Here is a 27597-nt window from a genome sequence, read left to right on the forward strand (position 1 = left end):
TCTGAAATGGTATAGGATCTCCTGCTTGAGCATGGGGTTGGGCTAGAAGACCTCCAAGGTCCCTTCCAGCTTTATTCTGATTGTGATTGTGTAATCATTGAACTTCGAAGAACTGCCTACTGAGCAGATGGCCAATGATGGCAACAATAACCCATCCTGCAAGGCAGGGCAAACTGACAAATGCTTTCAGCAAATGATGGCAGTAAATAAGTCATAAATAAGTGAATCAATAAACTGGGATGCAAAGGTTAAACTACTGTGTCAGTTCACTGTAATTTGCAACATTATTTCCTCCTTGAACAGTGAGAGGAAGATGCGTTGTGACAACACATGAAGAAAAGTGGTTGGACTGTTTTCCCGTAATTCTTGGATTTGTCTCTTGTCTGCTTGATGGCTTTCCTCAGGCCCTTTTGTTCTTGTGTGCTCTTCCTCTTGCTAGCAGTAACACGGGTTGAGACACAGCGTCCAGGTAAGTTGCTAAGGATGGGCAAAGCTTACTCCATAGGATAAAATGTTTAAATACGGTGACTGGGAATTGCTTACATTAAGTTATTCCAGCACACAAAAATGTAATTGAGACTCTTAATGTGCACGTCTGGATGTGATACTGTATATAACAGGCACACACACATTCACACATGCACACATCTGGACTTATTTAAAAAAAGGCCGATCGTGTTCACAAGAGTTTACTGTCTTGAAAGATAGCATAAAGACAGTACTTTATCAAGGAAATAATATACATATATACTTTAGAAATACTATATATAGTATTTCTGATATTGTAATATTGTAAATAATTTATCAGACATGTTAACTAGATGGGTTAATAGTTTAAACTTTAATAAAAGTTTTCAAGATTCTAGACCAACGTTTTGAAACAACACCTCAATTTCAAAGGAAACTATGTTTCATGTTTACTTAACTAGTTATGTAAACAATTAATTTAAAATAATTACATGAACAAGATGAAATAATGTCCACACATTGGTTATCTTCTTAGATTTAGGTTGTCCAAGTTATGAGCAAGTAGATGATTTCAAAAGGAAGTTGACAAGCTAATTGTTGTCTGACACCACATAGGCTTTGATATGCATGTGCTTGGATCTCATGCTGGATAAAATGATTATTAGACAACTATTTTACCAACTTTCCCATTGCAGTGAGATTTGGCATAAACTCATCACAAGTGATATACTGGAATGGAACAAAATTAGGGCTTCCAGAACAAGGCTCTAAAATCCAGATATAACATTATTTTTGTTGACATCTGGATTTAATAGCTGTAAAAAAAAATAGTAGCTATATTTAAAGTGTGAATTCTTATGACTCTGTCTATTAAATTAATGCTTCTGCCGTTATAATCTATTTTCTTCTGTTTTATCAGAATGTTCGACAGACAAAGATTTTGTGGAAATAAACGAGAATAACAATCCAGGGTTAGTGGTTACTAACATTCGTGCTGGTCCTGGCATTGTAGTCACAATTAAGCCTTCTACAGATGCAAACTCTCCCTCTGAATGGTTTGAAATAAAGGACTCAGAACTCATCCTGAAAAAGTCTGTGGATTATGAGGTAATAGAACTGGGGGGGGGGACTTAAATCCAGCAGGAAATGGGTGACAGGGAAGCCTTTCCAATCTAACCCTTTCCAGATGCACGGGATCTTTAATCCCCTGGTGGGAATGGTAATCCAACTGCTATACAGAATCCAAGCTTGGGGAAAGCTGGTCTAGGATTGGCTGGTCAGCCCATCTCATGATGGGATCGGGGTGTATGTTTGTAAAGACTGTATAAAATGCAAGTGAATTGACACAAAGGACACACAGTAAAACTATTCAATAATAAGACATAATTAATATATAGGTAATAGTAAGTATAGTACAGCACATGCTATGTGCTTATCTGTTGTCCCAAAGTTATTTCTTCCTAGCCCAAAGATTGTTGTAAATAAGTGCTAAAGTATCTTGCTAAAGTTAATTGAAAACTCCTAGTGTTCCCTCCTCTCTGTACAGCAGTGGTGGGATTCAGCTGATTCGCACCACTTTGGCAGAACCAGTAGCTAATTTTTTTGTTGCCAGGCCCAGAACGGACTTCCGGAAGCGGCATCCACACAGAGAATCAGTTGTTCACATATTTGAATCCCACCACTGCTGTATAGGTATGCAATCTACCAAGTTTAAAGCAAGTGGAGAGGCCCGAGGAAGAGTTAAGCTCTTCTGGAAGACATACAGCAGTCCCAAGCCTCACTTGCCTAAAATGTGAGGAGGCCTCTGCCTTCCTAAGGCTTCCCCAATGATCCTATGCAAGGGAATCCCTCCCAACTGAGGTGATTCCAATACTGTAAAGCAAGGGCAACGTAGGATAATCTAATACATTTAGCTAGGGTGATTAAAAATCTAGAGGCTCCATTTTCACAGCATGCTAAATTTGGTTAAGGTTAATTCCAGCTGAGCTTTTGTGACTCCAGTCCATGTATCAATTTTGTGAGCTCAGAAGATTCAGTAATAGGTTTTAGAATACTCTATGAACACAACCTATCAGTGGAAAGGAGCCAATACGGGTAGTCCTCAATTGACAACAGTTCATTTAGTGACAGTTCGAAGTTTCAACATCAGTGAAAAAAGTGACTTATGACCATTTTTTACACTTAACAACTGTTACAGCCTCCCCATGACGGTTGCAGTGTCCCAGGGGATCATGTGATCCCCTTTTGCAACCTTCTGACAATCAAAGACAATGGGGAAGCCAGATTCACTTAACAACCATGTTACTAGTTTAACAACTGCAGTGATTCACTTACCAACTGCAGCAAGAGAGGTCGCAAAATGGGGCAAATTCACTTAACAACTGTCTTGCTTAGTAACAGAAATGTTGGGCTCAGTTGTGGTCGTAACTTGAGGACTGCCTGTTTTTCAAGTGGGAGAGCACAAAAGGTGCTTACTACCTCTCATTCTCTTTGCCTTCTGAGTCCAGGGAAAACCACTTTGCATACCAAGAGGGTCCCATGTGCATGTTAGGTGTGTGTAAGTCCACTGAATTTCCCTGGAAGTACTGTATGAAAATTTGAAACTAAGCTGCATGAAAGCTCTTCATCCTCTCTCAGAGTTAAACATTATCCACCCTTGGTATTGTAAGTCATGAGTCTGCTTATTTTTGTACTCAGAGTTCAACCTCTGAGCAGCCGTTTTCAGTGCCCCCAGTGTGCTGGGAAGGTCAAATGGAAACCTTTTTCCCTTGCATCCATCGGCTCTGCTTTCCACTCTTGAAGATTTCAAATAGGGGCACAGAATAAGAACAGAGCTTCAGAAACCTAGAAACCTGGAGCAATTGCTAGACGGACTGTACTCTCCTATGAAGAGTACAGTCTTTAAAGAACAGTAATAGAGAAACCGAAGATATTTTCCTCTATGCAATATCATTACAGTACAATATTTTTGTTTCATTACTGTTGTAAAAGTGGATTCAAATTAAACTCAGAAAAAGAAATAGGGAGAAAGGGGAAAAAGTACAAAAAAAGAAAAGAGAATGAAAGGTAAAGAAAACGAAAAGAAATATGTAAAAGCCGACTGCCAATCTTCATCATAACGAGTAAAAACAAATTTGATAACTCTTCACCTCATGAGGCTACAAACAAATATCTCTTCTTCCCATAGCCCATCCCTTCTATATGCAAAACCATACATCATCAACTTTGCAATCCTGCTATCAGCAAAAAGTCCATAAAGGGCTACCAGAGTTTTATAAAATATGTTTTATTTTAACATTCAACTTTCTAATCTTTTCTCTTATTTCTATTCATCTTGATTTTTTAATAAATTCAGATGTTGTTGTAGGATTTGGCCTCTTTTCAATTTTCCTTTTTCCCATCACAGAGCCTTCTTCAAAGTTTTAGCAAACCTCCTTTGTAAATCCTGGGGGAAAAAATATCCAGATTATTGTCTTGGTTTATAGTGTATATTTTCTCTTCGATTTTCAAAGCTTTAACCAGCCTTTTTTGAATATCCAATAAAAAGTCAGGCTCATTCTCTTGGCTTGCCATGTCTAATTCCACTTTGCCTTCTTCTTCAACTTTGAATTCATACTTTTTGGTATTTCCACCTGGATTTTCAAAACTTTAAGAAGCTTATTTTGCGTATCCAGTAAAAGGTTTAACCTTTAATTGCTTTCCCTATCTTCTTTCCAAACATTTTGGATAAAGCTGTAAAAGATAATACAGACTAAAAAAGAGAACAAAAACAAATATGAAAATCGTATTTATATTTTAAAAAATGAAATATATAAAGAAAATATCTACCTTCCTTCCCAGAAAAAAAAAGACTTCCTATTCTGTTCATGGCAGACTACATAGACAACTCTTCCCCTTCCCTTAGCTAACTGATATAAATTCTTCATCCCACTATCTCTTAACAATAGGCAAATCAAATAAGTAACATTTTCTTCAATCCAAACAGAGCTCTAAGATTTTAACATTAATTAATATGTATAAAACTCAACATTCCACATCTTGCCGCTTAACTATAACAAAATCCCATTTAAAAGTCATGAAATCATGCTAATATCCTTCTATAAATAAATTTTTAAAAAATTGTTTAGCGCTTTAAATAGTCTCTTTTTTAAATAAATCCACTAAAGGTAAATTATTCCAATTATTCTCTAGGATTCCTTTTTTCCTTCTTGATTTTTAGAACTTCATCCAGTGTATCTGGTAACAAATTTTTATTCAAAGTCTTGTTCATATCTTCCTCAAGTAAATTTTGCTATATATCTCATTTGATAACATCTTCATTTTGGAACAAAATGCTAGTTTGAATGGAAGAGTTGAAATGGGCTTCTCATCCTTTAATCACTTTAATCTCAAATGCTCAACTCAAGATCACCTGTGAATGAATCATGTCCTCTCTGAGATATCCAAAAATTGTTAAGCAACAGCTCCACTTCTGTTGCACTTTAACAACAGCCAATTTCCCTAGGAGATAGGTTTTACTTATCTTCACAAAAACTAGGGGAGAGGGAGATCTGAAACTGCTGGATTTTTATGTATGTTTTACAAAACAGGGTGGGGGACATTTTCCCAAGATCAAAGTCAGCATTTTCCCCTTAAAAGCTCCTGGGCCCAGATGACAGAAAGGTATTCAGTGCTGAACAAAACACACAGCATACCGGCTCTCAGAGATCTACATTTGACTTCAAGGGTTCAATAGATTTTTGGAATATCAGATGTGAGACTCTTTAGAGTGCCAGGATGCTGGATAGTATCAAGCATTTTCTCACTATGACTATGCTGCTTTTATTTAGTCTGATCCCTGGTGAAATGGCTGTATAGTTGTAAAGAATAATGATCCCATCACAAGGTCCAGGGGAGCCAGCATTTGCTAGGAATTATATGTATAAAAACTAGTTGTGCTACAAAGGGTTGCTTTAAATTAAAATATTTATTTTTAATGCAGAGTGTAACATACCTTCAGGTGGAATTGATATGCTGGAAAGAAGGTTTGCAAGTGAGTAATATTTCAATTTCCCTTTATATTATTAGTTCCTGCCAAAATATAATATATTGTAAGAAACTTCTTTGCAAGGTTGATAGCAGTCCTGTAGTAGAACAACCTTCTTCATCTTTCCTCCAGTTAGGCTGGACTTCAGCTCCTCTAGTCCTTAGCACAGGATGACCCATAATTTCCAACAGCTGTACTGGCTGAGGATTGTGGGAGTTGAAATCTAGCACATACAGAAGACAAACTGAAGAAGGATCTGTATCAAGAATTGCATATATAGCAAAACATATCTTACTGTGTCAAGAAGCCTTATACATTTCTTTTCTGTGGAGTTCATCTATGCTTTGTATTGTTGGCATTGGGATGGTAGAATTTTCTACAGCATTAATGCTACCCACAAAGAAAAGACCCTCCTTCAGTTTTCTGAAGAATTAGAAATTGTTCACGAACCATAGCTGATCTAGATGGACTAAGAGTTGGATTCATTCATTCATCCATTGAGTAGCAGAAGTTCAGTTTCAAGCAGAGGGTTTTTTTCAGCCCTAAATGGACAATGAAACAAAGCATCTCTTCTACCACCAAAGCATGATCCCTTTTTAATAGAATTGCTCATTGTCAGTGGACAGAATAGGCAAAAAGTGTAGAAAAATGATAGTTTGGAGAAATAATGGGTGTTTGCCTTTGTGAGTTTCCTTTCCCTAAAGACTCTGCTGGAGTTTTGGTCAAAAGATGTGAATATAGATGTTGAATTCAGAATTCAGAGCAGCAAAGGAAAGGTGCAAATAGAGTATATGTGTATAATGATTAAATCACCATCTTCAAACTTTTGAATGAAAAGTGTAAATTAGAATGCAAGGCTATGGCTCTTTTGAGCCACAAAATACCTTTTTCAGAGACACATCTGGCCAAAATAGATCCGAAAGAGAATTTGTTCTGACTGTGAAAGAGGAGAGAACAGATAACAGGGGTTCTAGCAGGGGCAGAGGCTAACCTTTGAAGAAGCAAAGTGGGGGGGAGGCTAAACAGTCTGCTCTTGATTTTCAGTGTTTTTGAGCTGCAAATCCACTAATAACCTTCTTCTGCTTTATTTGCCCCTAGATAAAAAGTTTCACTGTTTCAATTGAAATTCAAAATGAAAATGATAACGAGCCGATGTTCAAGCAAAATAACATCACCGTTAATGTTCCTGAGGTAAACCATTTTATTCATATGTGGCCTTAGAATGTAGTAATAAGGACATAATTACAATTCTGATAAGCCAATGACCTTGAGAGAATAATAATTTTGCATGAGCAATAATTACATGTATCTGTGAACTAATGTAAAGAAAGATACAAAATTCCCAAACAAAGCCTACAAGTGCTGAGTTACACTCACCAAATATATAAAGCTTTTTTTCTGCTTTGCTACTAGGTATTGTAGCATCGTAGCAAATCAGGACAATAATTTGGAAAAACATTCAAGATTTCATATACATTTATATCCCATGTCTTCACCAGTGAACTAGTTGTAACACAATTCAAATTTCTAGGCAGTTGTGATTCTTCATGTATCTCTTTATTTTAATATGGCTAATCCTATTTATTTAGAAGCATTTCCCAAAGCATAACATCACAACTTTGTATGCTGTTATTTGTAAAATACATATCCTTTGCTGATAAGATTTTGTCTCTGTAAAGTGTCAGGTTCCATCCCTTTTATAAGTAGTCCTTAACTTACAATCATTCACTTAACAATGGTTCAAAACATTACGATGGCCTCAGCAAAAGTGATTTATGAGTTGTCCTTACACTTATAGCCATTGCATCACCCCTGCAGTCACATGACTGCAATTCATGCAACTGGCAACCAGCTTGCATTTTGGATTGCAGTATTCTGTGGTCCCATGATTGCAGCCTGTGACTTTCCCAACCAGTGACTAACAAAAAAGTCAATTGGAAAGCTGGATTTGTTTACTGACCACGTGATTCACTTAATTAGCATTGTAAAAATGGTCATAAAATCTGGTCTAGTTATGTGGTGATTCAACTTATGACTGCACCGACCCATAATGAAAATTCCAATCCCAGTTGTGGCCATAAGTCAAGAACTACTTCAGAAAGTGATATCCAAATTATTGTGAGTATAAATGCTGTTCCCTCCCTCCCTCCCTCCTGCCTGCCTGCCTGCCTGCCTGCCTGCCTGCTTGCCTGCCTGCCTGCCTGCCTGCCTGCCTTGACCACTCTCCGGTTCTGCTCCTGAGTGGCCAAACTCAGGCTGGAGAACTGTTTCTACCGAAGTATACAATATACTGATATGTGGATACAGTTTAAAAAGTCCTTAAAAAGAATTATTTACCAAACTAAATAAAATATAGAACAAGGTTAATGCCTTCCTTTATTATAAATCAATTTACTGAAATGCAACCAATTCCACCGTTAATTGAAGGGGGCACAAGAATTTAACACATTAAATAATGTTTCCATATTTATTTCTAACAGATCTTTGTACTGCTTACCTTCTAAAATGCTTTTGCCAAGAATGTTTATTGCAATCTTAAATCACAGCTCAGATTTCCCTCTACATCTAACAAATTTTCATATGCCCTTCCCAATGTCTCCATTTTGCTAACATTTCTATTATAACAGTGTTATATTATAAATAAATAATACTTGTTTATTTGAAGTGCTGAATATTAAGAGGCTGATGTTTTATCTTGGTTTCTGAGCTGGCCTGGAATAGTACTGGATTTAAAAACCCATCCGATCATTCAGCTCCATGGCTGCTCAGTAAAATAATGTCAGGGTTAAAATAAGGGTATTGTGGAAAAAGTAAACAGTAGATAGAATTTAGCTCTTTTGGAAGCTGAGTTTTGATTCTAAGTTGATTAAGAGACTGAATTTACAGAATTAAATAGGATCTGATGATAACTTTATTGTCTCAATCAGCAAGTTGAAGCTTGAGCAGGTTTCATGGTGTTAATAGAGATTTTCTTAAAATGTAAGAAAATGAGATAGAAAAAAGACCAACTTTTTACTACCCAATCTTTGGTTCAGTCCACTTCCTGGGTATTTTTTACTTCACGTGAATTGTATTAATGAAATTAAGATCAGGTCTAATTTTATCCTGAATTCGTTACTCTTTTTCATTTTTCTGGATTTGGAAGTCCTTGGTGTTTAGAGAACATTGTATGTATGTATGTGTATTTCTGTGGATCAATCCAATAGAACTCTAAATATACATTTTCTCTTTCCAGGATACAAAACCGAACACAATTGTCGTACCTCTGGCAAATGTAACTGCTACTGATGCTGACCTTAATACATTGTTCTACAGCCTTGAAGGGAGTCCACCAGTTAGTATATAGTTCAACTGAACTCTTGAGATGTAGAATATAAATTCAAATAGATCAAGGGCTAAACTTCTTCCTGACAAGCAATTTTCCAAAGCAGGACACACACGGTTTCTCTCTTGTCAGAAGACTGCATCTTTTTCTGCCTAGACTGGAGAAGTGAGGGATCAGTCCTGAAAATCTGTCTCATGCCAAACAGCTTAGTAATTCCATATCAGATAGAAAGTACCACACTTGCATGTTTCTTTTCTCCACGAAGTGGAAGTAAAAAAGAAGCATTTCTCAACTGAAAACAGGTTTAATCTACATAAAGGTCAGATAAATCATGGAATGTGTCATGTTAGATAAATCATGGAATGTGTCAATATGAGCATTCAGCCGTGAAATAAGTTTTTTTTGAAGAGAGTAGGTTATTTTCCCCTGATAAATTAAGAAAAGCCCAGCTGAAAAAGGAATTTACATTGACAGAGTTTGTCCCTCCAATGTATTTGCTGCCCTGTACTGTTCTGCTAATCAGTATAATTAATGATATCTCTCAGCAGAAGAAATGGAAACTGTCATAAAAAAAGATTAAAAGAATCCATCAATATATGGACAATTATATTTATTCTGTAGAAGGGAAGAAAAACAGGATAGAATCTCCATGATTCACTTTTCACACGGTTGGAAATAAGATGACAAACATATACTTAGCTTAGAATTGTATGTATTATTTCCCTACATCTGTAATTAAAATTGGCATTCTCTTTTTTGTTAACTGATAGGAAGCAATGAACTATTTCAATATACAAGGAATTAACAACCCACAAATTTTCTTGCGTAAAGTCCTGGATTATGAAGCAATGAATTTTATGGAGTTTACTCTAAGGGCCATGGTGAGTTTTATTACAAACAAAATATTTGCATGTTCTGTCATCTGCTTAATTTTCCTTCTGTTTTCACAAATGAAGCTGAAACTGCCAATCGTGACATCTGCCAGTTCTGAGAAGTTTAGCTTAAGTGTCTTGAAACAGAAAAAAATTTCCCCTTGAAAGATGATTATTGCAGAATCTACATGGACCACATGAGGCTCTTCGTCATTTAATGTTGGCTTTTACAGAATAGGGTGTATAAACAGTCCCATTTCTTGGATCATCATCTATCCTGCTGGCTTTTGCAAATGTACTATCAGTAGAAGGGATTGATCTAATACTTCAAGATACTTTTTAGCTGATGAATCTTCTTCAATTTGTTCTCCTTTATTTTTCTGTTGCATAGGATGGAAATGCTGGTGCAGCAGGGACACACACTGCCACAGCCACAATATCCATACGGATTGTACAGTCTGATCTCAGACCTCCCTGGTTTCAGCCATGTACTGCCATTGGAGGCCGCAGAGTGTGTATCAGTCTTGGCTACAATAGCAAAGTCAATCTTTCGGAAATAGTGGTATGTTAATAAGATCCTTAGATTTGGCCCCTACCCAAAGTGATCTTGTTTAATTTTTGTTTGTTTGTTTGGGCTTGTGTTGCTCTTTTCATTAAGCCTCCAAGGATTCAAGTTATAGCAATGCCATGTCTTGGATACAGTTTCTCAGCCTGCTTGGTTGAACACAGAGTCCAAAGAGGGCAACAACCAGAAAGATATGTACTACCTTTAATAAGAGAAGTATTTGCTGTAGTTAAACTTTATGAACAGAGAATGTTTCCATCATTTATAATTCAATCATATGAGATTTGATTAACTTTGTTGTTGTTGTTCTCCTTCTCTCTGGATTAGTGCATCAGGAGGCCAAGATGATTTTTTTTCTTGTGTGCTCATAACTGCACTGAGGTTTGCTATAGTATTCAAACCAACAAGTTCAGGGCAGGGCACATATCTGATGGTGCCCCTTTGACAAGATAGAGAACAGAGATGAATGGACTGTGAGGTGGCAGAGAAAGTTGACATGAAAGAACAGAGGCCCAACATAGAGTCCTGATCAGGCAGGGAGTGTATCTCCCTCCAAAGGCAAGGCATCCCACCCCCCAAATCTCCTGGCCTTTCTGGAGACCTGGCTCTGCCCTCTTGCTTGGGGCTCACAGAGGAGCACACAGCTGTGGGGCTGGTTAGCACCTTAAAGTCTCTCCCTCTGCCTTTTAATTAATTTTTAACATTGGCTTTTAATCATCTGTCCCTCTTTTATAACTTTTATATACAGTTTTGATGTTTTAATATTTTACGTGTATACCGTCTACGAGGAGAGGGGCAAGGACTAACTTTGATAAATAAATAAAGAAAATGAACAGATCATTGGAAGCGTCAGGAAAGGATTGACCTTTATTGCCATTGCAGAGTGAGCCACTGACCTTCGAGCCAGGACCCCTCTATGCTATTGACGGAGATAAAAGTTTGAATGAGAAAATAATATATGAAATTGCTGCTGGTAAGTAGATTAAAAACCCCTTTAAAGCAATTATATCACGTACTGATTTACTAGGCTTGATATTTTCAGGTGTAATCCAGATTCAGGGACAATGAAGAAATTATTTAATAATAGTGCCACATTTCTACCTATATTCCACAGCTATTCCCCATACAGCTAAGCTATATGGAGTTTCTCAAGTATAAAATAGGGAAAGATTTGTAATCCAACTTCTTGGAGTCAGACTATCCCTGTAAAAACTCTTAAATCCCCTCCTCTAAATGCCCCCAAATCAGGCTGTTGAACTTTATTAACCAAATGACTGAAGGCACCAGGCTAGAAAGTGGCAACTGGTGAGTTCAAGTCCTACCTTAGGCACAGATGACGGAATGCCTGCAATTGGGGGTAAGTAACAGTAGAGTTACTTGCCGCTAAATGCAGCCATTGATGTGATAGTTTCTGAATCATCTCATTTTTTTAACAAGGCTGCCCCAATCATTTACGAAGAAAAAAATTGCTGGTCCTATTAAAAAAAATATCCTTGCATGGTCACATATTTTTCCAAGCCAGGATCCAGTAGAAGTAAGATAGTCTTTGAGAAAAGTCTCTGAAGGAGTAAATAATTGGCCATTCTATAATATTAGATTCTTTGGGTATCTTACAATAAAGATAAGACTGAAATACCTATCAAATAAAATATAAAACTCTAACATGAAAAACCGGGACACTTTGCCTGTATTGGAACTGCATTGGATTTAGTGTTAACAAGGGGGTTAGAAGATGGTAGAGGACAGGAAGACCTGGAGGAACGTTGTCCATGGGGTCGCGATGGGTCGACTTCGCAATTAACAACAACAACATATAATATACAATATCGCAATCTTGTGCATGACATAGTTAGGAAGTTTCATTCTACTCTTTGGGTAGTAATCATGCATGCCAAGTATTTCCTTTTTCCAATTATGCTTAGGAAACGATAATGACACATTCTTAATAAACACAATTACTGGAAACATCACCATGACCCAGCCTGCAAACACTCTGAAGACATTCATGTTGTATATTTTGGTAAGTCTCCTAATAACTTTAGTATGTTGTTAATAAAATGTGACTCTTGAATATATGTTTGCCAGGAGGACATAATTAGGAAGGCCAGAATTCCGAATCTGGTGCCACAGGTTGTGTTGGTTAGGAACTGATAGAGTTAAAATTCTACACATCTAGAGGGCACTTGATTGGGCAAGGCTAAGCTAGGCAGTGAGAAATAGATGCTATGCTTATTAATTAGATCCAAGAGAAATAAAATTTAGAACTTGCTGTTTCCTGAAACTGCTGGGAAGATCTTGTCAGCTCTGAGTTCTTGCCATATTCTGCTATAACACACAATAAAACAAATTAAGGATGATCTAGTTAAGGCCAAAACCTACTCTGATATCTCTAATAGTTTTTATAATGGACTAATTACCATATTATTATTATTATTACTATTATTGTTGTTGTTGTTATTATGAAGAGTTTTGATGTATGGGATGTGGTGGGTGGGCTTCTCTGGCTCTCTGAAGTGGGGGTCCCTAAGTCCTTCCTCACAATCCCTCCTGCTGTACTTTTCCACATCAATAGAATAGAATAGAATAGAATAGAATAGAATAGAATAGAATAGAATAGAATTGGAAGGGACCTTGGAAGTCTTCTAGTCCAACCCCCTGCTCAGGCAGGAAACCATATACCATTTCAGACAAATGGCTGTCCAATCTCTTCTTAAAATCTTCCAGTGTTGGAGCATTCATAACTTCTGGAAACAAGTTGTTCCACTGGTTAATTGTTCTAACTGTCAGGATTAATTTTTCTATCTCTTCATCCTTGGGAGGATCCTTTTGATATACAACTTTCACCCACTCATTCCAGAGAACCTCCTCGTCTACCTTCCTTTAAAATTTTACATTTCAGCCCTTAAGAATAGATCTGTACCTGCTCCCTCCTCTCTCTCTTTCTCCAGGCTTCCCAAGAAAACAATCCATTCAGATATTCTCAGACCACAGTGAAAATTGATGTTGTACGGAAAAATGTTAATCAGCCCTACTTTGAGGAAGCCATTTACCTGGGAAGAGCATCTGTGGACCAGCCTGCAAAGACATTGATCATGAAAGCCAACACACCGTCAGAACCCCTGCAGATCTTTGCAGCAGATGATGACTTCTTGCCAGATGTTAGTTGTTTCAGGATCTGTTGAACATCACAGGGAGCAAAGGATGCTAAGATAGCAATTATGAAGTCAGATTCTGTGTGAGATTGATGTGAGAAACCTATATCAGGGTAGAGTGTTGTACCTATTTTCAAATCCCTTCCAGTGATGCATTTTTATTCTGCAGCACTTTGTGCTGACTTTTGAATTTGTCACTTAGGAAGATGAAAAAGAGAGAGGATAAGAAGGACATCCCTGTCAGAAACGTGGGCACAGAAAAAAATGGCAGCAGTGGTCAGCCTCGCTATTTTTTCACTCTTTTTGCTTTATGATGGATGAGAGAGAAAATTAACCTTGGTAACTGAACAAGGGGAACACGTATGTTGCTCCACCAAATGTACCTCAAGAAGAGAGAGATGGTGAAAAAGCACTATGGCCCCTTTCAAGAGAGAAGGAAAAATTTCAGGAGCCAAAGGGTAGGACAAAGCAGACATTCCTACAATGCCAATCTTCAGCAGTACATGCTCTGGAGCAGGATCTGAGCTAATTGTTAATCCGCTCAGCTTCTCAAGCAAATTCCACTATACTGATGAGGTCATAGGGGCAAGTATTCCCAATCATAGTTCCACTGGAAGGGTCTTTTGTGAAACAGGATGGAATTGCTCTCAGATGATCAAAAAGATGGCCGTTCTCTAAATCAAGCTGGGGAATGCTGTTTGGGGGATTATGAAAACAAAACTTCTGTATTTCTAGGGAAACCAAGTTGCAGGAAAGTCAGATAAGTAATGCAGATAATATCTAGGACAGGGGTAGGCAACCTTGGCTCTTTTATGACTCCTGGACTTCAACTCCCAGAATTCCTGAGCCAGCATGGCTGGCTCAGGAATTCTGGGAGTTGAAGTCCAGGAGTCATAAAAGAGCCAAGGTTGCCTACCCCTGATCTAGGACGTTACTTAGGATGCTCACTACATAATCAATTCTCAGAACAGAATTTACTTAGTGAAACCATTTGTTTGGTGAGAGTCTGATGTAGATTTTTATTCACTGCTTTTAGAAAATCAATCCAGATATCAAATACCGAATACAAAACAGTTCAGATTTCAGAGTTACTGCAGAAGGATTTATCCAAACCACTGAGGTTCTGAATGGATCATCTCATATTACCCTTCTGGTAAGTTATTCTTCCTAAAATTATTGTACATTTCTGTTGAGGCTTCCAGATGACACTGTTGTCTTTACTGCTTCTCTCATTATCATCTGTCACTTCAAAATAATTGATTTAAAATAGATAAAAGACTATAACTTGACAGAAGAAAATAATTTGACAGGCGTTAATACAATGCCCTAAATCAAAACCAAAGAAACCACTTTAAAGTGTAGTGCAATTTATACACCAGGTAGTTTTAATTATTTTTCAACAATCTAATGATCTAACATTGTTTAATGTAGATTTTCTGAGTGAAATTAAACTACATTATGGGTAAGTAATATGATTATATTGTATGCAGATATGAGCAAATGTTTAAAATAACAAGGACTCTGCAGGAAAATATTAATGTCTGACATTCTTCTATCATTGAGTTTTTTACTCCAAGGTTAATCATTTGCTGTTAAAAAGTTTTTTAAAAGGCTGAAATCCCTATATTATGGATTTAAAAACACTAAAGAATTCAGTAAGGATTTAAAAGTGTTAGATAGTCAGTTAAAACAAAACAGAGCAAACAAAAATACTTTTAACAGATATATTTCTCAGAACAATTAAACAACACTGGCAAAAACCGCAGTGAAGATTCTTTTTTTATTCTACAGAATAAGATCAAGTTTCATTTTAGCTGTTTTGGATTTATAGAAAATAAGAAGGAAATGTGGATCAGTTCTAATTCAATTTGACAATTCAGAAATCCATTTGATTTGATCTGACACTTCAGTCATATCAGTTCAGTTTTCTGAACTAATTTGAAAGGAGCAACACTTGGTTTGTGTTCAGACTGAGGCTTCAAATTAAATCTTTGCATTGCTCTAATAAGTTCATATGCTATTGTAAAAAATATGTCATTGTAAAAAAAAAACCACCAGAAATATTATTTTTTCAACTTTTGTTGAACCACCTTTGGTTTTAAATATCTATCTTCTCAGTAGATTGAATCATGAAATGAATGTTATATTCCCACTCCATACAGCAGAATCACATCACTGCATAGGGTGTGCAAAACAGAGATAAACAAGAGAAGTATTGGCCTCCATATTCATAAACATGCTTTCAGCAAGTCTCCTTTGTTATGCCCAGATCTTGCATATGAAGTGGGGGGGGGGGGCAGCAGTGCTACCACCATCTCTGCTGGATGTAACTAGACTCAAATTAATATGTTGCCTTTTTTAATGGAATGATAGAATTAGCACATGTGTGAAAGGCTAACACCTCCTTTCCTGTTTGCACAGGCCATTGCTACCGACATCAGTACTCTGGAAGAAGCAAGCACATTGATCTCAATAGATGTCACACCTTTGGCAAGTATGTTGGGAATGCTCTCTTCATTTCTTATATGATGCAGATGAAATGTAGAGATGTAGGAAACACAGGGATTGCTGAAGCACATTAAACAAAAGGTCCATCCCTCTGACTTCAGCACAGCCTTGCTCTATAGTTTATGTGCTATGACTGACTACCGTTGAGGCAGCATCCAGCTGTTCCCATTTCAAAGCAATATTTTCACGCTACTCCTACTATAATTTTTGCCATGGATCTGCCATGCTTCCTTGACAAAGATTTCAGTGCTTGGACAGGCTTGAAGAATTATCACCCCCCCCATCCCTGCGCTCAGAGGCAGAGCATTCCCAAGGGTTAAGAAAAATTCTTTTTTCTATAAGGAGGGGCCAGGCATGATTATTTCTCAAAGATACTCTAATATAGAAATGTGGTGGGGGAATTAGAGAGAGACCGGCTTCTAATTTTACCCAATTCATTGGTGGTTTGTGAGAGAACAATCCAGCCCTTGGACTAAATCAATTCCCTCTTTTTTCTTGGAATATTGTTGTACAACCTGGGATAAAAATTCTACTGACATGATTCAGTTTATGTAGGGTCTGTGTAGCTTCTTCCATAGTAAAATTCTTTCAGTGTTATTATTTCTTCATAATGATTGCCATGCTTAGGTCTTGATGCCTTGAAAGTATAAAGGGTTTGACTCTTAGATACAGAGGCATCACATTAAACAGTCCCTTTGCCTATTACATTTACAGCTCCAGCTGTTCCACCTGTAACTACCACTACCTCCACTGAAACCTATCCCACCAGCCCAGAGAAAGGGAACACTAGTCAAAAACCATCAGCTTTACCAACTGGGATAAGTAATTCTAAACCTTCTGGATCTACAAAGTCCATGTCACCTTTTTCAAGTACAACTGGGAAGGATAACCTTACAGAGATTACAAGAAGTCCTGTGACTGTTTCTGTACCTGGCTCAGTTATTCCACCTTTTGTAACTACACTAAAACCTCCTGTCATCCCAGGTAATTCTACACAGTTTCTGACCACTACTTCTCCTGTAACAGAGAGAAGCCAACGAACAGTGGAATCCATCAAGACCTCAAGTCCCACCACCACTCAAGCACTTCCTCAGTCTGGACCCCCCAAGCCTTCCACATCAGGTAATTTTGTAACAAGTGGTGGGGCTGTCCAGTCATCAACTTCTTCCAAAATTGGAACCACCAAGTCTCCCATTACAAGTGCACGCCCAGCACCAGATGATGGTAGACAATCTACATCTGTCCCTGGAATCATTAAGCCTTCCACAACAAGCACACCTTCTGTAGCAAATACCTCTGCAACAAGCCTTCCATCTAAGTCTAGTACATCAACTCCTAGTATTTCAACTTCAGCTTTTGTGTCTTCTAAAAAGCCTAGTATTGAATATATAACAACTTCATCTGGCAGTTCTCCAGTGACTTCTACAACTAATTCAGAAGGTAGAGTCTATGTTACTAAGTTTGCATTCATGGGTTATGTTAAATCATGCGTATAGGAATAAGAACACTCTTCACTTTCTCCTCAGTTCATAAGACGAAAATAGAAGTACTGTATGTCTTAAACTACACATATTATATTTAGGCTAAAAATATCCCACAATCATTAGATGGCAGCCAAGAGATGTAGAAAACTGTCTGTGGTCATTGCAACTTGCATATAGTATACCTGTATAAATTGTGATTACAGTGATATAATGTTGAATGCCAATCTAGCAGTTTGAAAGCATGCAAATGCAAGTAGATAAATAAGTACCACTTTGGTTGGAAAGTAACCATATTCCATGCGCCTTTGGCATATAGCCATGCTGGCCACATGATGATGGAAATGTCTTTGGATAAGCTGGACAGGGGAAAACTTTACCTTTTTTAATGTTGAATGAAGCCAGCTTCTTTGAGTTGTTTGGTGAAGAAGGAGCCCCATTTGTTCAAAGCAAAATTTTCCTAACTCTTTTATAAGGTATAGATGTGCTGCAGGATGAGAGAGGGTTTAGGCTTGTTCCCATCATAATATATAATAATTATTGCCAATAGATAGAAGATGGATAGATGAATGGAAAGAAAGAAAGAGAGAGACAGAGACAGAGACAGAGAAAGAAAGAAAGAGAGACAGACAGAGACAGAGAGAGGGGGGGGGAAGGAAGGAAGGAAGGAAGGAAGGAAGGAAGGAAGGAAGGAAGGAAGGAAGGAAGGAAGGAAGGAAGGAAGGAAGGAAGGAAAGACCAAAATCTGGTATAATTCTTTAGTGGTGAGAGTTCATGCTTTCTCAGGAAATATGATTTCAGCTTAGAAAGTAATACTCTTAAGCTCATGATTTTTTGCCATACATTCTTCTGTAAGACTATGCTTTGTTTTAGATAAAATCAATGTTTAATGTAAATTGCTATATGAAAGGCTTGACTGTAGAGATTTAAAAGCTCCCTATCTTAATAAGAGATTGAAAAATTTTCAGACTTGGCAAGCCACAGTTCACTATCAGATCAGATCACTCTCCTAATCACTGATGAATTGCAAAGCTTAACAGATTGCATGGTTGGCCATACAGTACAAGGTAATTCCAGCATTACCAGTTGACGGATTTCCAAAATTAACAGACTAGATCTTGGTAATACTGTACAGCAATTTCACTCATAGAAGTTCTAAATCCAGAAAGTTGATTGAGTTCAGTGGAATTTATGGCTAATCATTATTACAGGTGTGCATGCTTTGAAAATTATTCAAAGAAGTGCTTAAAAACATGTAGGAATGTTATTGAAATGTTTCCTTAATATAATTCTTTCTGAAAAGAAATAGAGCTGTTTTAGTGGCTGTTATGCCACCTTTAGTGGCTGTTTTGCCACCTTTAGTATCAACACTAAAGCCTCCTATCATCAAAGGTAGTGCTTCTATTTCTGGCCACTATAATAGGGATAAACCAACTGTAATTATCTCCTGTAATAGGGATAATCCAACAAGCAGTGGAATCACTTGTAATAGCAGATGAAGAAATATGAAGCCAATTTAGTGGTCTGCATCAAAGAAACAGTTGCTTTAGTGAGTCTGCTTTTAAGAAATCAAAATGCTTTAAAGAAGAGCTTCACTAACAATTTCTGAAACATTTAATAATAATAATAGTAGTAGTAAAGTTGGAAGGGACCTTGGAGGTCATCTAGTCCAACCCCCTGTTCAGGCAGGAAACCCTACCCCATTTCGGACAAATGGCTGTCCAGTCTCTTCTTAAAAACTTCCAGTGTTGGAGCATTTACTGCTTCTGGAGGCAGCTTGTTCCACTGATTAATTGTTCTCACTGTCAGGAAGTTTCTCCATAGTTCTAGGTTGCTTCTCTCCTTGATTAGTTTCCACCCATTGCTTCTTGTCCTGCCTTCAGGTGCTTTGGAAAATAGCTTGATTCCCTCTTCTTTATGGCAGCCCCTGAGATATTGGAATACTGCTATCATGTCCCCCCTTGTCCTTCTCTTCGTTAAACTAGACATACCCAATTCTAGCAACCGTTCCTTATATGTTTTAGCCTCCAGTCCCCTAATCATCTTTGTTGCTCTTCTCTGTACTCTTTCTAGAGTCTCAACATCTTTTTTACATCGTGGTGACCAAAACTGGATGCAGTATTCCAAGTGTGGCCTTACCAAGGCATTGAAGAGTGGTATTAATACTTCACGTGATCTTGATTCTATCCCTCTGTTAATGCAGCCTAGCACTGTGTTGGCCTTTTTGGCAGCTGCAGCACACTGCTGGCTCATATTTAGGTGATTGTCTACTAGGACTCCGAGGTCCCTCTCACAGTTACTACTATTGAGCATGGTGCCACCTATGCTGTACTTGTGCATTTGGTTTTTCTTGCCTAAATGTAGAACCTTGCTTTTTTCACCATTGAATTTCATTTTGTTAGTTAGTGCCCAGTGTTCAAGTCTGTCCAGATCCTTCTGTATCTTAAGCCTGTCTTCTGGAGTGTTGGCTATTCCTGCCAGCTTGGTGTCGTCTGCAAATTGAATGAGTTCCCCATCTATCCCTTCATCCAAATCATTGATGAAGATGTTGAAGATGTTGATGAAGATGTTGAAGATGTTGATTTCTTCTCAATCATTTTGCCATATATATAGTTCTAATCATTCCTTCCTGAAATGCCATTCTTTTTAATGAAGTTTATTTCTATTACAACAGGGTAAGGATAAATATATCCTTGTAGCCTATCTTTCCATAAGACTTATAGATAATCTATAAAAGCTAGGGCTTTTATGGATCAAAAGACCTAGCTCATAATATATAATCATCCACATATGAATACATTCATACAAGTTTACTGGAAATTGCAAGCAAGCAATGTTAGCATGCTTTCAAATTTGCAGAAAGCTCGCATTAGGGAAATGTTAAATGTGACAAAGGCACAAAATCACTATGAGCATTAAAACATTAAAATGGTTCTTGGGTAACATAAATGAAAGGGTTCATTCATGCAAAACCTTTGTATCTTTTAAGGTGTTGTAATTATACACAGATAGGTACTTTTTTATTATACAGTATGGAGTAAAAATATAGGAAAAACTAGGATATTGTCTTAGTAACGCGAGTAGTACAGCGGACAGAATTTTTAATGATTGGCACGCTAACAGAACCAGAGTCATAGTGATCATATATAATCTTCAGCTACATCATTTAGGATAACAAAGATTGCAAAGAGAAAAGGAGGTGAGGGGCTGTCAACCTATCCAGTGGCATGGTGGGGCTAAGAAATGGCACATGGCGCACCACCAAGGGGAGAGAGGCAGATAGCCAGAGAGGAGATTAGTGACAGCCAAAATGGATCATATTAGTCTGCTGAAAAAAAAATGCAATCCACCCAGTTCTTTCTATATTCCTGTTCCTTAGCTGATTTATTAGGAGATTTCAGCTCCTGTACAATACAGGTAGTCCTCGACTTAAAACAGTTCATTTAGTGACTGTTGGAAGTTACAACGACACTGAAAAAAATGACTTATGATTGTTTTTCAAACTTACAAGCATTGCAGCATCCCCATGGTCATGTGATCAAAAGTTCAGATGCTTGGCAACTGAATTGTATTTATGACAGTTGTAATGTCCTGGGGGGGGGGGTGGTGGAAATCATGCAATCACCTTTTGCGACCTTCTGACAAGCAAAGTTCATGGGGAAGCCAGATTCACTTAACCACCATGTTATTAACAATTGCAGTGATTCACTTAGCTACTATGGCAGGGCAAAACTCATTTAATAACTGTCTTGCTTAGCAACAAAAATGTTGGGCTTGGCTGTGGTCAAGGGACGGGCTGTACTTCGGAAAGCAAGTCAATGTAATAATTAATCCAATATATCACATTTTTAACCCAATTGAGAAAACAGCAGAGCTGCTATTTGTTGCTAATACCTCTGCAGCAGAGAATCATTTTATGATATGAGGGTACTGATGTTATTTCTGGAATGAATCTATGAACTAATTATTTCAGCTCGTGTTAATGATAAACTCTTAGGAGTAATTGAAACTTGCACTTATTTCGGAGTTCACTTTGCAAGGTATTATAGTCATATTGTTATTAATACCATAAAACTTTCAGGAAAATTGCTTTGTAATTATAGTGCAGAGATATGAGCTGTGATATGGGAAAGTACAAATCTCTCTAGAAAACAGCACTGACCTTTGCTCCCAGCCAGATGAAAACCTGGAGGACGGCCATTTGGTGCTGACACGTTCAGCATTCAGCGTCTTCATTCAGCCTCTCAAAACAGGGCTCTTAAGGGGTGTTAATATTTTAGCTTTCAAAATCGCTTGACAGCATAACTATTGGCTATGCTAATGGGGAATCGTAATGGTTGTGGAAAGCTACCTTAATGCAAAGGCTTTTAGGTTTATTATACTGAGAAAAAATGACCATAGGAGTCCAAAATAAATCTTCATTTGTCCATTTTCTATAACGTCTTCAACAGTATCCTGACAGAGAAATTAAGTATATGTATTTTTCCATATAGTTTTATCTCCTTGCCAGGAAAAATGTCACTCAATTTATTCTTTTAATTTGTCATGCTGAAATTTAAGGAGAACAGGAAATTCTATCAAATCAAGGGGTCAATGGCTCCACTGAGATTCACCTTTCACTGATTACAGGTCATCCTTGAATTGCAACCACAACTGAACCCAAAATTTTCATTGCTAAGTGAAACATTTGTTAAGTGAATTTTGTCTCATTTAACGAACTTTTGTGCCACAGTTGTTAAGTGAATCACTGCAGCTGATAAGTTAGTAACCTGGTTGTTAAGTGAATCTGGCTTCCTCATTGACTTTGCTTGTCGGAAGGTCACAAAAGGTGATCCCAGGACACTGCAATTGTCATAAATATGAGTCAGTTGCCAAGCATCCCAATTTTGATCACTTGATTCTGGGGTTACTGCAATGGTTGTAACTGTGAAAAACAGTCATAAGACACTTTTTCAGTGCTGTTGTAACTTTAAATGGTGACTAAATGAACTGTTGTAAGTCAAGGACTCCCAATACGTGCCATCAAATTAGTGTTGACCACATAGGTTTTCTCCATGACGTTCTGTCCCTAATCTGCTCCTTCAGATCTTCTAATGGTGCAACCACCACCACTGTAATGGAGTCCATTCACCTTATTGTTGATCATCCTCTTCTCTTTCCTTCCACCTTTCCTGGCATTAGAACTTTCCCCAGAGGACTCAGCCTTCATACAATGTGTCTGAAATAGAGTAATTTGAGCTGGTCACTTCTGCCCTGAGTGAGAACTCTGGGTTGATTTGCTTGATGACCCTTAGTTTGTTATCTAGGCTCTCCAGGGCATTCCCAGGAGGCCTCTGCCATACCAACATATAAAAGTGTCAATGCTCTGTCCACCCTGCTCCTTCAAAGTCAAAGGATTCCTTTTTAGCTGTTGTGAAATAACTGGGTGAGATGCTTGGAGATATAATGAGGTCTGTTTGTTTTCTTGACAGGTCTCTATAATGTAGGAGATATGGCTGCTCTGGGAGTCACACTGGGGACCTTATTAGCAATTGCACTAGCCTTGCTTGCACTGATCTCCTACAAGTATTACAAATTAAAAAAAGAACTTGAAAAAGAGAATCTACAAGTAAGTTGGGCTTCTTCCTCTATTTTAAAAAGTGTTTTTTTTTAAAATAAATAAATACAATGCTGTGGAATTTATAAGAACGTTTAGGTTGTCTTCAATTTGCAAAATTGTAATTATGGTAAAACAGTATTGCTAATGAAAAAATTAGCTGGGAATTGCAGAGGGTGTGCTTCCAATATATCTTGAAAGAGAAAAGGATACTGGCAATTGCCTTACCTCAGAAATAACCCAGCTGTCTAACTATGAAGGGAGCAGATGTAATAAAGTAATTTCTAAGGCGATTAGTTGTCTTATCTGATCTTCAGTTTCCCGTTGCCTTTCCAGTATTGTACAGACATTTGTCTCTCTTTTGCAGCTTATGGAAGGCTTTTCTAATACCAACTTCCAGGATGACCAGAAATCTAACTCAGATGGAAAAGATGATGAATCACCAGCAAGCATTATGTCTAAGAAGGAGCCACCCAACAAGGAAACACAGTCAGCTCGTGAAACAACGCAAGAGGAAGAAATAAACAGTGAAAAGGAAGTGAAATCCATCCTTACAAAAGACAGGAAAATGGAAGATGATGGCTACAAGGCAGTGTGGTTTAAAGATGACATTACAGAAGCTAAGGAGGATGACATGATGATTGAAGAGGACAGTGACCTAGAACAGAACAGGTTTGGGAGTGAGAGCGACAGTGCTGCTGAGGAGGGTGACTACCATGATGATACAGACAGTGGCAGAGGAGACAGCGACATAAATATCAGTGCGAGAAGAGTACAGTTCCTTGATACTAATCCTTCTGCCAGCCAGTCACATGAAGAAGCAGAAGAACATGACGATGCTTTGTAAAAGTAGCTTTTGTAAGAAGATTGGATTTGGAGAAGGATTTGCCAGGGAAGTAGAGTTCTATGTCCATTTGCTTAACTGAAGTATTATTGTAGGATCCAATCTGGGTTGGTCACCAGGACCAGAGGTTTAGTCTGTCTGAGGATGGGCTCCAGCACGAGTCCAAAAGCTCAGAAGACTAAACCTCTGGTTCCAGTGACTGACCCAGATTGGATCTTACATCATTATCCTGGGACACCTATTTTGCCTTCATTCAAAGCATTATTGTAAAGCGAAAGAAACTTAGTATTGGTTATGAAATTGTACCTTTGTGTGTGTGGGGGGGAGATGTTTATTTGCATTCAAACAGCCACTGGGGCATGTACAATCGCCCAGACTGGACAGATTCCATCTTCAGTCAGCACCAGGAGCATGGCCATTGGCCAATGGGATCCAGTCTCAGAAAAATAACTACAGGATTTGTAAGGCTGTGATTCAGTGTGTGTTCATCTGGGGGCCAAACACTATCTAGGATTGAGATTTATTTTTGAACCACCAGATTGCTGTAAAATTGCTAAATTAATGCTGTTCTTTTTTGTTTTTGAATTCATGCATGATTTTTGTTGTTATTGAACAATTGCCTGTAAGGAAGCTATACAAAACCTTCCCAACTTTACAAAAAGCCAAAGCAAGATCCTATTAACGTCAACAGTCACACTAAATTGTTCTCAATTCCAGCATTAAAAAAAGCATAGTGAGAAAAATAACATGTTACCACTTCAATAGGCACATTTTAGGATAATAACTTTTCAAAGGTGACATGATGATATCCTGTGATACGCCTATATGTATTAAACCAACAATGTTATTTATTTATTTAGTGTATGGCAACCAACAATAAATAATGTAAGCAAGAAATATAACAAAAATTTATGGGCATGTCAAAAAGAAAAATATTTTCCTTAGAGTAGCTCTAAGAGTTGCTCTTTATTAATAAAAAGAAATGTTTTTTTAAATAAGTGGATGAATAATCAGTTCCCCATTTTTCTTCCCAGCTTATTTAAGAGACATTTGAAAAAGAAAGAAAAATTAGAGATCTATCCTTAGTATGATGCAGCAGCAAGAAAAATATGCAAATACAGTAGACAAAGAAAAATTCTAACCTTAAAAAAACGAATAAGGAATATGTTTCAGCAGAAAATTCAAAGATGATAACAAATGTGTTTCAATAAAGAAGCTTAAGAAATGACTAATATATTTTCTGTAAGATGGATCGCAGATGTTAGATATAGTGAGATAACTATATTAACATTTAAGAATGTCAATTATTTAGACTTTTTGTGCTAACTGCATAATGAATATGTTAACTTCAAAGCATTTTTAAAGAAATGATATCTATTTCAGATCTATAGCAATACATTAAAGTGCTTTATAAGATGTAAAATATATCCAAAAAATTTTAGATGCCGGATATGACATACAGTTCCTCTATTTCAGCGGTTCTCAACCTGTGGGTTGCGACCCTTTTGGGGGTCGCACGAGCCTTTCACAGGGGTTGCCTAAGACCATCAGAAAGCACATATTTCCGATGGTCTTAGGCAGGGCTTGTCAACCACCTTCTTTCTCTCCCCCCCCCTCCACTCCACCTCACTTGTTTGTGGAAAATATGCTGCTTGGCGGCAGTCTGCATGAACTCTACCAAATGTGCCCTGCAGGAGGCTCATGAAGAGCGCAGGCACAGAGCAAGGCCCCGCCCTCCCCAGAGACTCATTGTGCAGCAACCGGATTGACTTCTTCTCATGCACGCAAGTCAGCTAAGGGGAGGCCGCCGCAGCACCCAATTCCTGCGCCCATCAGCTGGCGACCCCTGAACTTGTGCTTGTCAGCTGGGAGGTCTGCCGACGGCTGCCAGTCTCCTTTGCCACCCCACCTGTCCTCGACTCCTCCTCCGCCCATTCATGTCAAGCCCGCCGGGGCTTGACAGGGAGAGAGTGAGGGAAGGAGGAAGGGACTCCTCCTCCTCTCTTAAGCTTCAAAGCACGATCGGCTTCCCAAGGGCGCCACAATCCTCACGAAAGTGGGGGAGGGGGGAGAATCAAAGGGGGCGAGAAAGCTCATGGCAGGCTCGAAGGAGCACCTGTCAGCATTGGTGACGAGAAATTCCCCACAAACCCAAGGAAGGAGTGGAGAAAAGGAGTCCCCTTTGGGAGGAAACCGCCACCTTCTTTTCCTTGGCTTTGTGCTCTTCTGTTCCTCTGCAGCCGGGCTGCCAAGCCTCTGCTGGCTGGAACTTCCTTTCCTTCCCTCCCTCTTGGTCTCTTCCTCCTTCCCTCCCTCTCCCATTGTCCCTTCCTTCCTTCCTTTCCTTCGCCTCTCTCTTTGTCCCTCCTTCCCTCCCTCCCTCCCCTTGTCCCTTCCTTCCTTCCTTTCCTTTGCCTCCCTCTTTGTCCCTCATTCCCTCCCTCTTTCCCCTTGTCCCTTCCATCCTTCCATCCTTCCCTCTTGTCCAGGATCGGGGCAAACTTCTACAGCTGATCCACGCTTTTGCAGAGCAGCCAAGAAGCAAGTCAGCTGTAGCAACTCTCCTTGGGTCCTGCCCAGCAAACTTGCTCGAGCTTTGCTAGAAAAGATGCCGCTTGCTAATTTAGCAGAAGCACGAATCAGCTGTAGCCCAGCGCTGATCCTGGGGCTTCTGCTAACTTAGCAAGCGGCTTGTTTTCTGGCGAAGCTGAGCAAGTGAGCTGGGCGGAGCTCTCCTCTGCCTCTGGCAGCCTGTCCCCCTCCCCTTGTTCCTTCCTGGGCACAGAGGGGGGGAGGAAGGAAGGGACAAAGAGGGAGGGAAGTAAGGGACAATGAAAGAGGGAAGGAAGGAAGGAACAATGGAAGGGAGGGAAGGAAGGAAGGAACTAAGAGGGAGGGGAAGGAAAGGAAGGAAAGAAGGAAGGGACAATGGGAAAGAGGAAGAGAAGGAGGAAGAGACTAAGGGAGGTGAAGAAAAGGAAGGAAAGAAGGAAGGAAGGGACAATGGGAGAGGGAGGGAAGGAGGAAGAGACTAAGAGGGAGGTGAAGGAAAGGAAGAAAAGAAGGAAGAAAGGGACAAGGGGAAAGAAGGGAGGGAAGGAAGGCAGGCACCCACCCCAGTCCCATCCCAGAGACCCACAGATTCCCCCCCCCACAGGCACTCTGCAACCTGAGTGATCAGCTGGCCATACCCCCTGGCCATTGATCACGTGACCCTGGGACACTGTGAACGTCATAAGTATGAATCAGTTGTCAAGCATCGGAATGTAAATCACATGACCCTGGGGATGCTGCAACAATCATAAGTGTGAAAAATGATCATAATTCACTTTTTCAGTGCTGTTGTAACTTCAAACAGTCACTAAGCAAATTGTTGTAAGTCGAGGACTACCTATACTTTCCCATTTTTTCCTTTTTTTGGGGTCAAATTTTTGATACCCCCCGGCCAGCTGGATGGGGGGTTGGGGGTCACCACAACATGAGGAACTATACTAAAGGATCGCGGCATTAGGAAGGTTGAGAATCACTGCTCTATTTGATGGTGTCTTCTAATGTAGTATAAATATCAATCTAATTCTTAAGGTCTCATTCATTCATTCATACACACATGTATACATTTACACAGTTTAATTTTTTAACTTACCTTACAAGACATCTACTCTTGCAAGATTTTAATTATGAAAATATAACAGTATCCTGGATATTTCCCAGTGGTTAATTGGCAAAACTTCTGGTTTTCATCATGGCAACATCAAGATAG

General features: G+C 38.7%; 1 protein-coding gene across 4 annotated transcripts; it reads left to right on the forward strand.

Moving 5' to 3' along the window:
* Nucleotides 1-289: 289 nt before the first annotated feature.
* On the forward strand, nt 290-25278 carry CDHR5 (cadherin related family member 5). Of its 4 annotated transcripts, none has more exons than XM_039322075.1 (15): nt 290-469; nt 1388-1575; nt 5450-5500; nt 6593-6685; nt 8730-8828; nt 9590-9700; nt 10083-10253; nt 11139-11229; nt 12179-12276; nt 13205-13414; nt 14445-14561; nt 15830-15902; nt 16631-17356; nt 22869-23005; nt 23361-25278. In XM_039322075.1, exons 1-15 carry the CDS (start codon nt 391-393, stop codon nt 23838-23840), a joined length of 2724 nt encoding a protein of 907 aa, XP_039178009.1. In that variant the 5' UTR covers nt 290-390; the 3' UTR covers nt 23841-25278. The 4 variants fall into 4 exon arrangements, with proteins under 4 accessions (XP_039178009.1, XP_039178011.1, XP_039178010.1 ...); XM_039322077.1 differs by having other exon boundaries at nt 16631-17038; XM_039322076.1 differs by having other exon boundaries at nt 16943-17356.
* The last annotated feature ends 2319 nt before the right edge of the window (nt 25279-27597 follow it).

The sequence above is a fragment of the Crotalus tigris genome, unplaced genomic scaffold, assembly GCF_016545835.1.
Source record: "Crotalus tigris isolate CLP2741 ecotype Arizona unplaced genomic scaffold, ASM1654583v1 scf7180000023830.6690815, whole genome shotgun sequence".
Taxonomy (NCBI): Eukaryota; Metazoa; Chordata; class Lepidosauria; order Squamata; family Viperidae; genus Crotalus; species Crotalus tigris.

Coding starts and splice junctions, on each gene's coding strand:
- CDHR5 (XM_039322075.1), top strand. CDS start 391: ATGGCTTTCCTCAGGCCCTTTTGTTCTTGTGTGCTCTTCCTCTTGCTA. Junction 6,686..8,729: donor TCACCGTTAATGTTCCTGAG/GTAAACCATTTT, acceptor TTCTCTTTCCAG/GATACAAAACCGAACACAAT. Junction 15,903..16,630: donor AGATGTCACACCTTTGGCAA/GTATGTTGGGAA, acceptor TTACATTTACAG/CTCCAGCTGTTCCACCTGTA.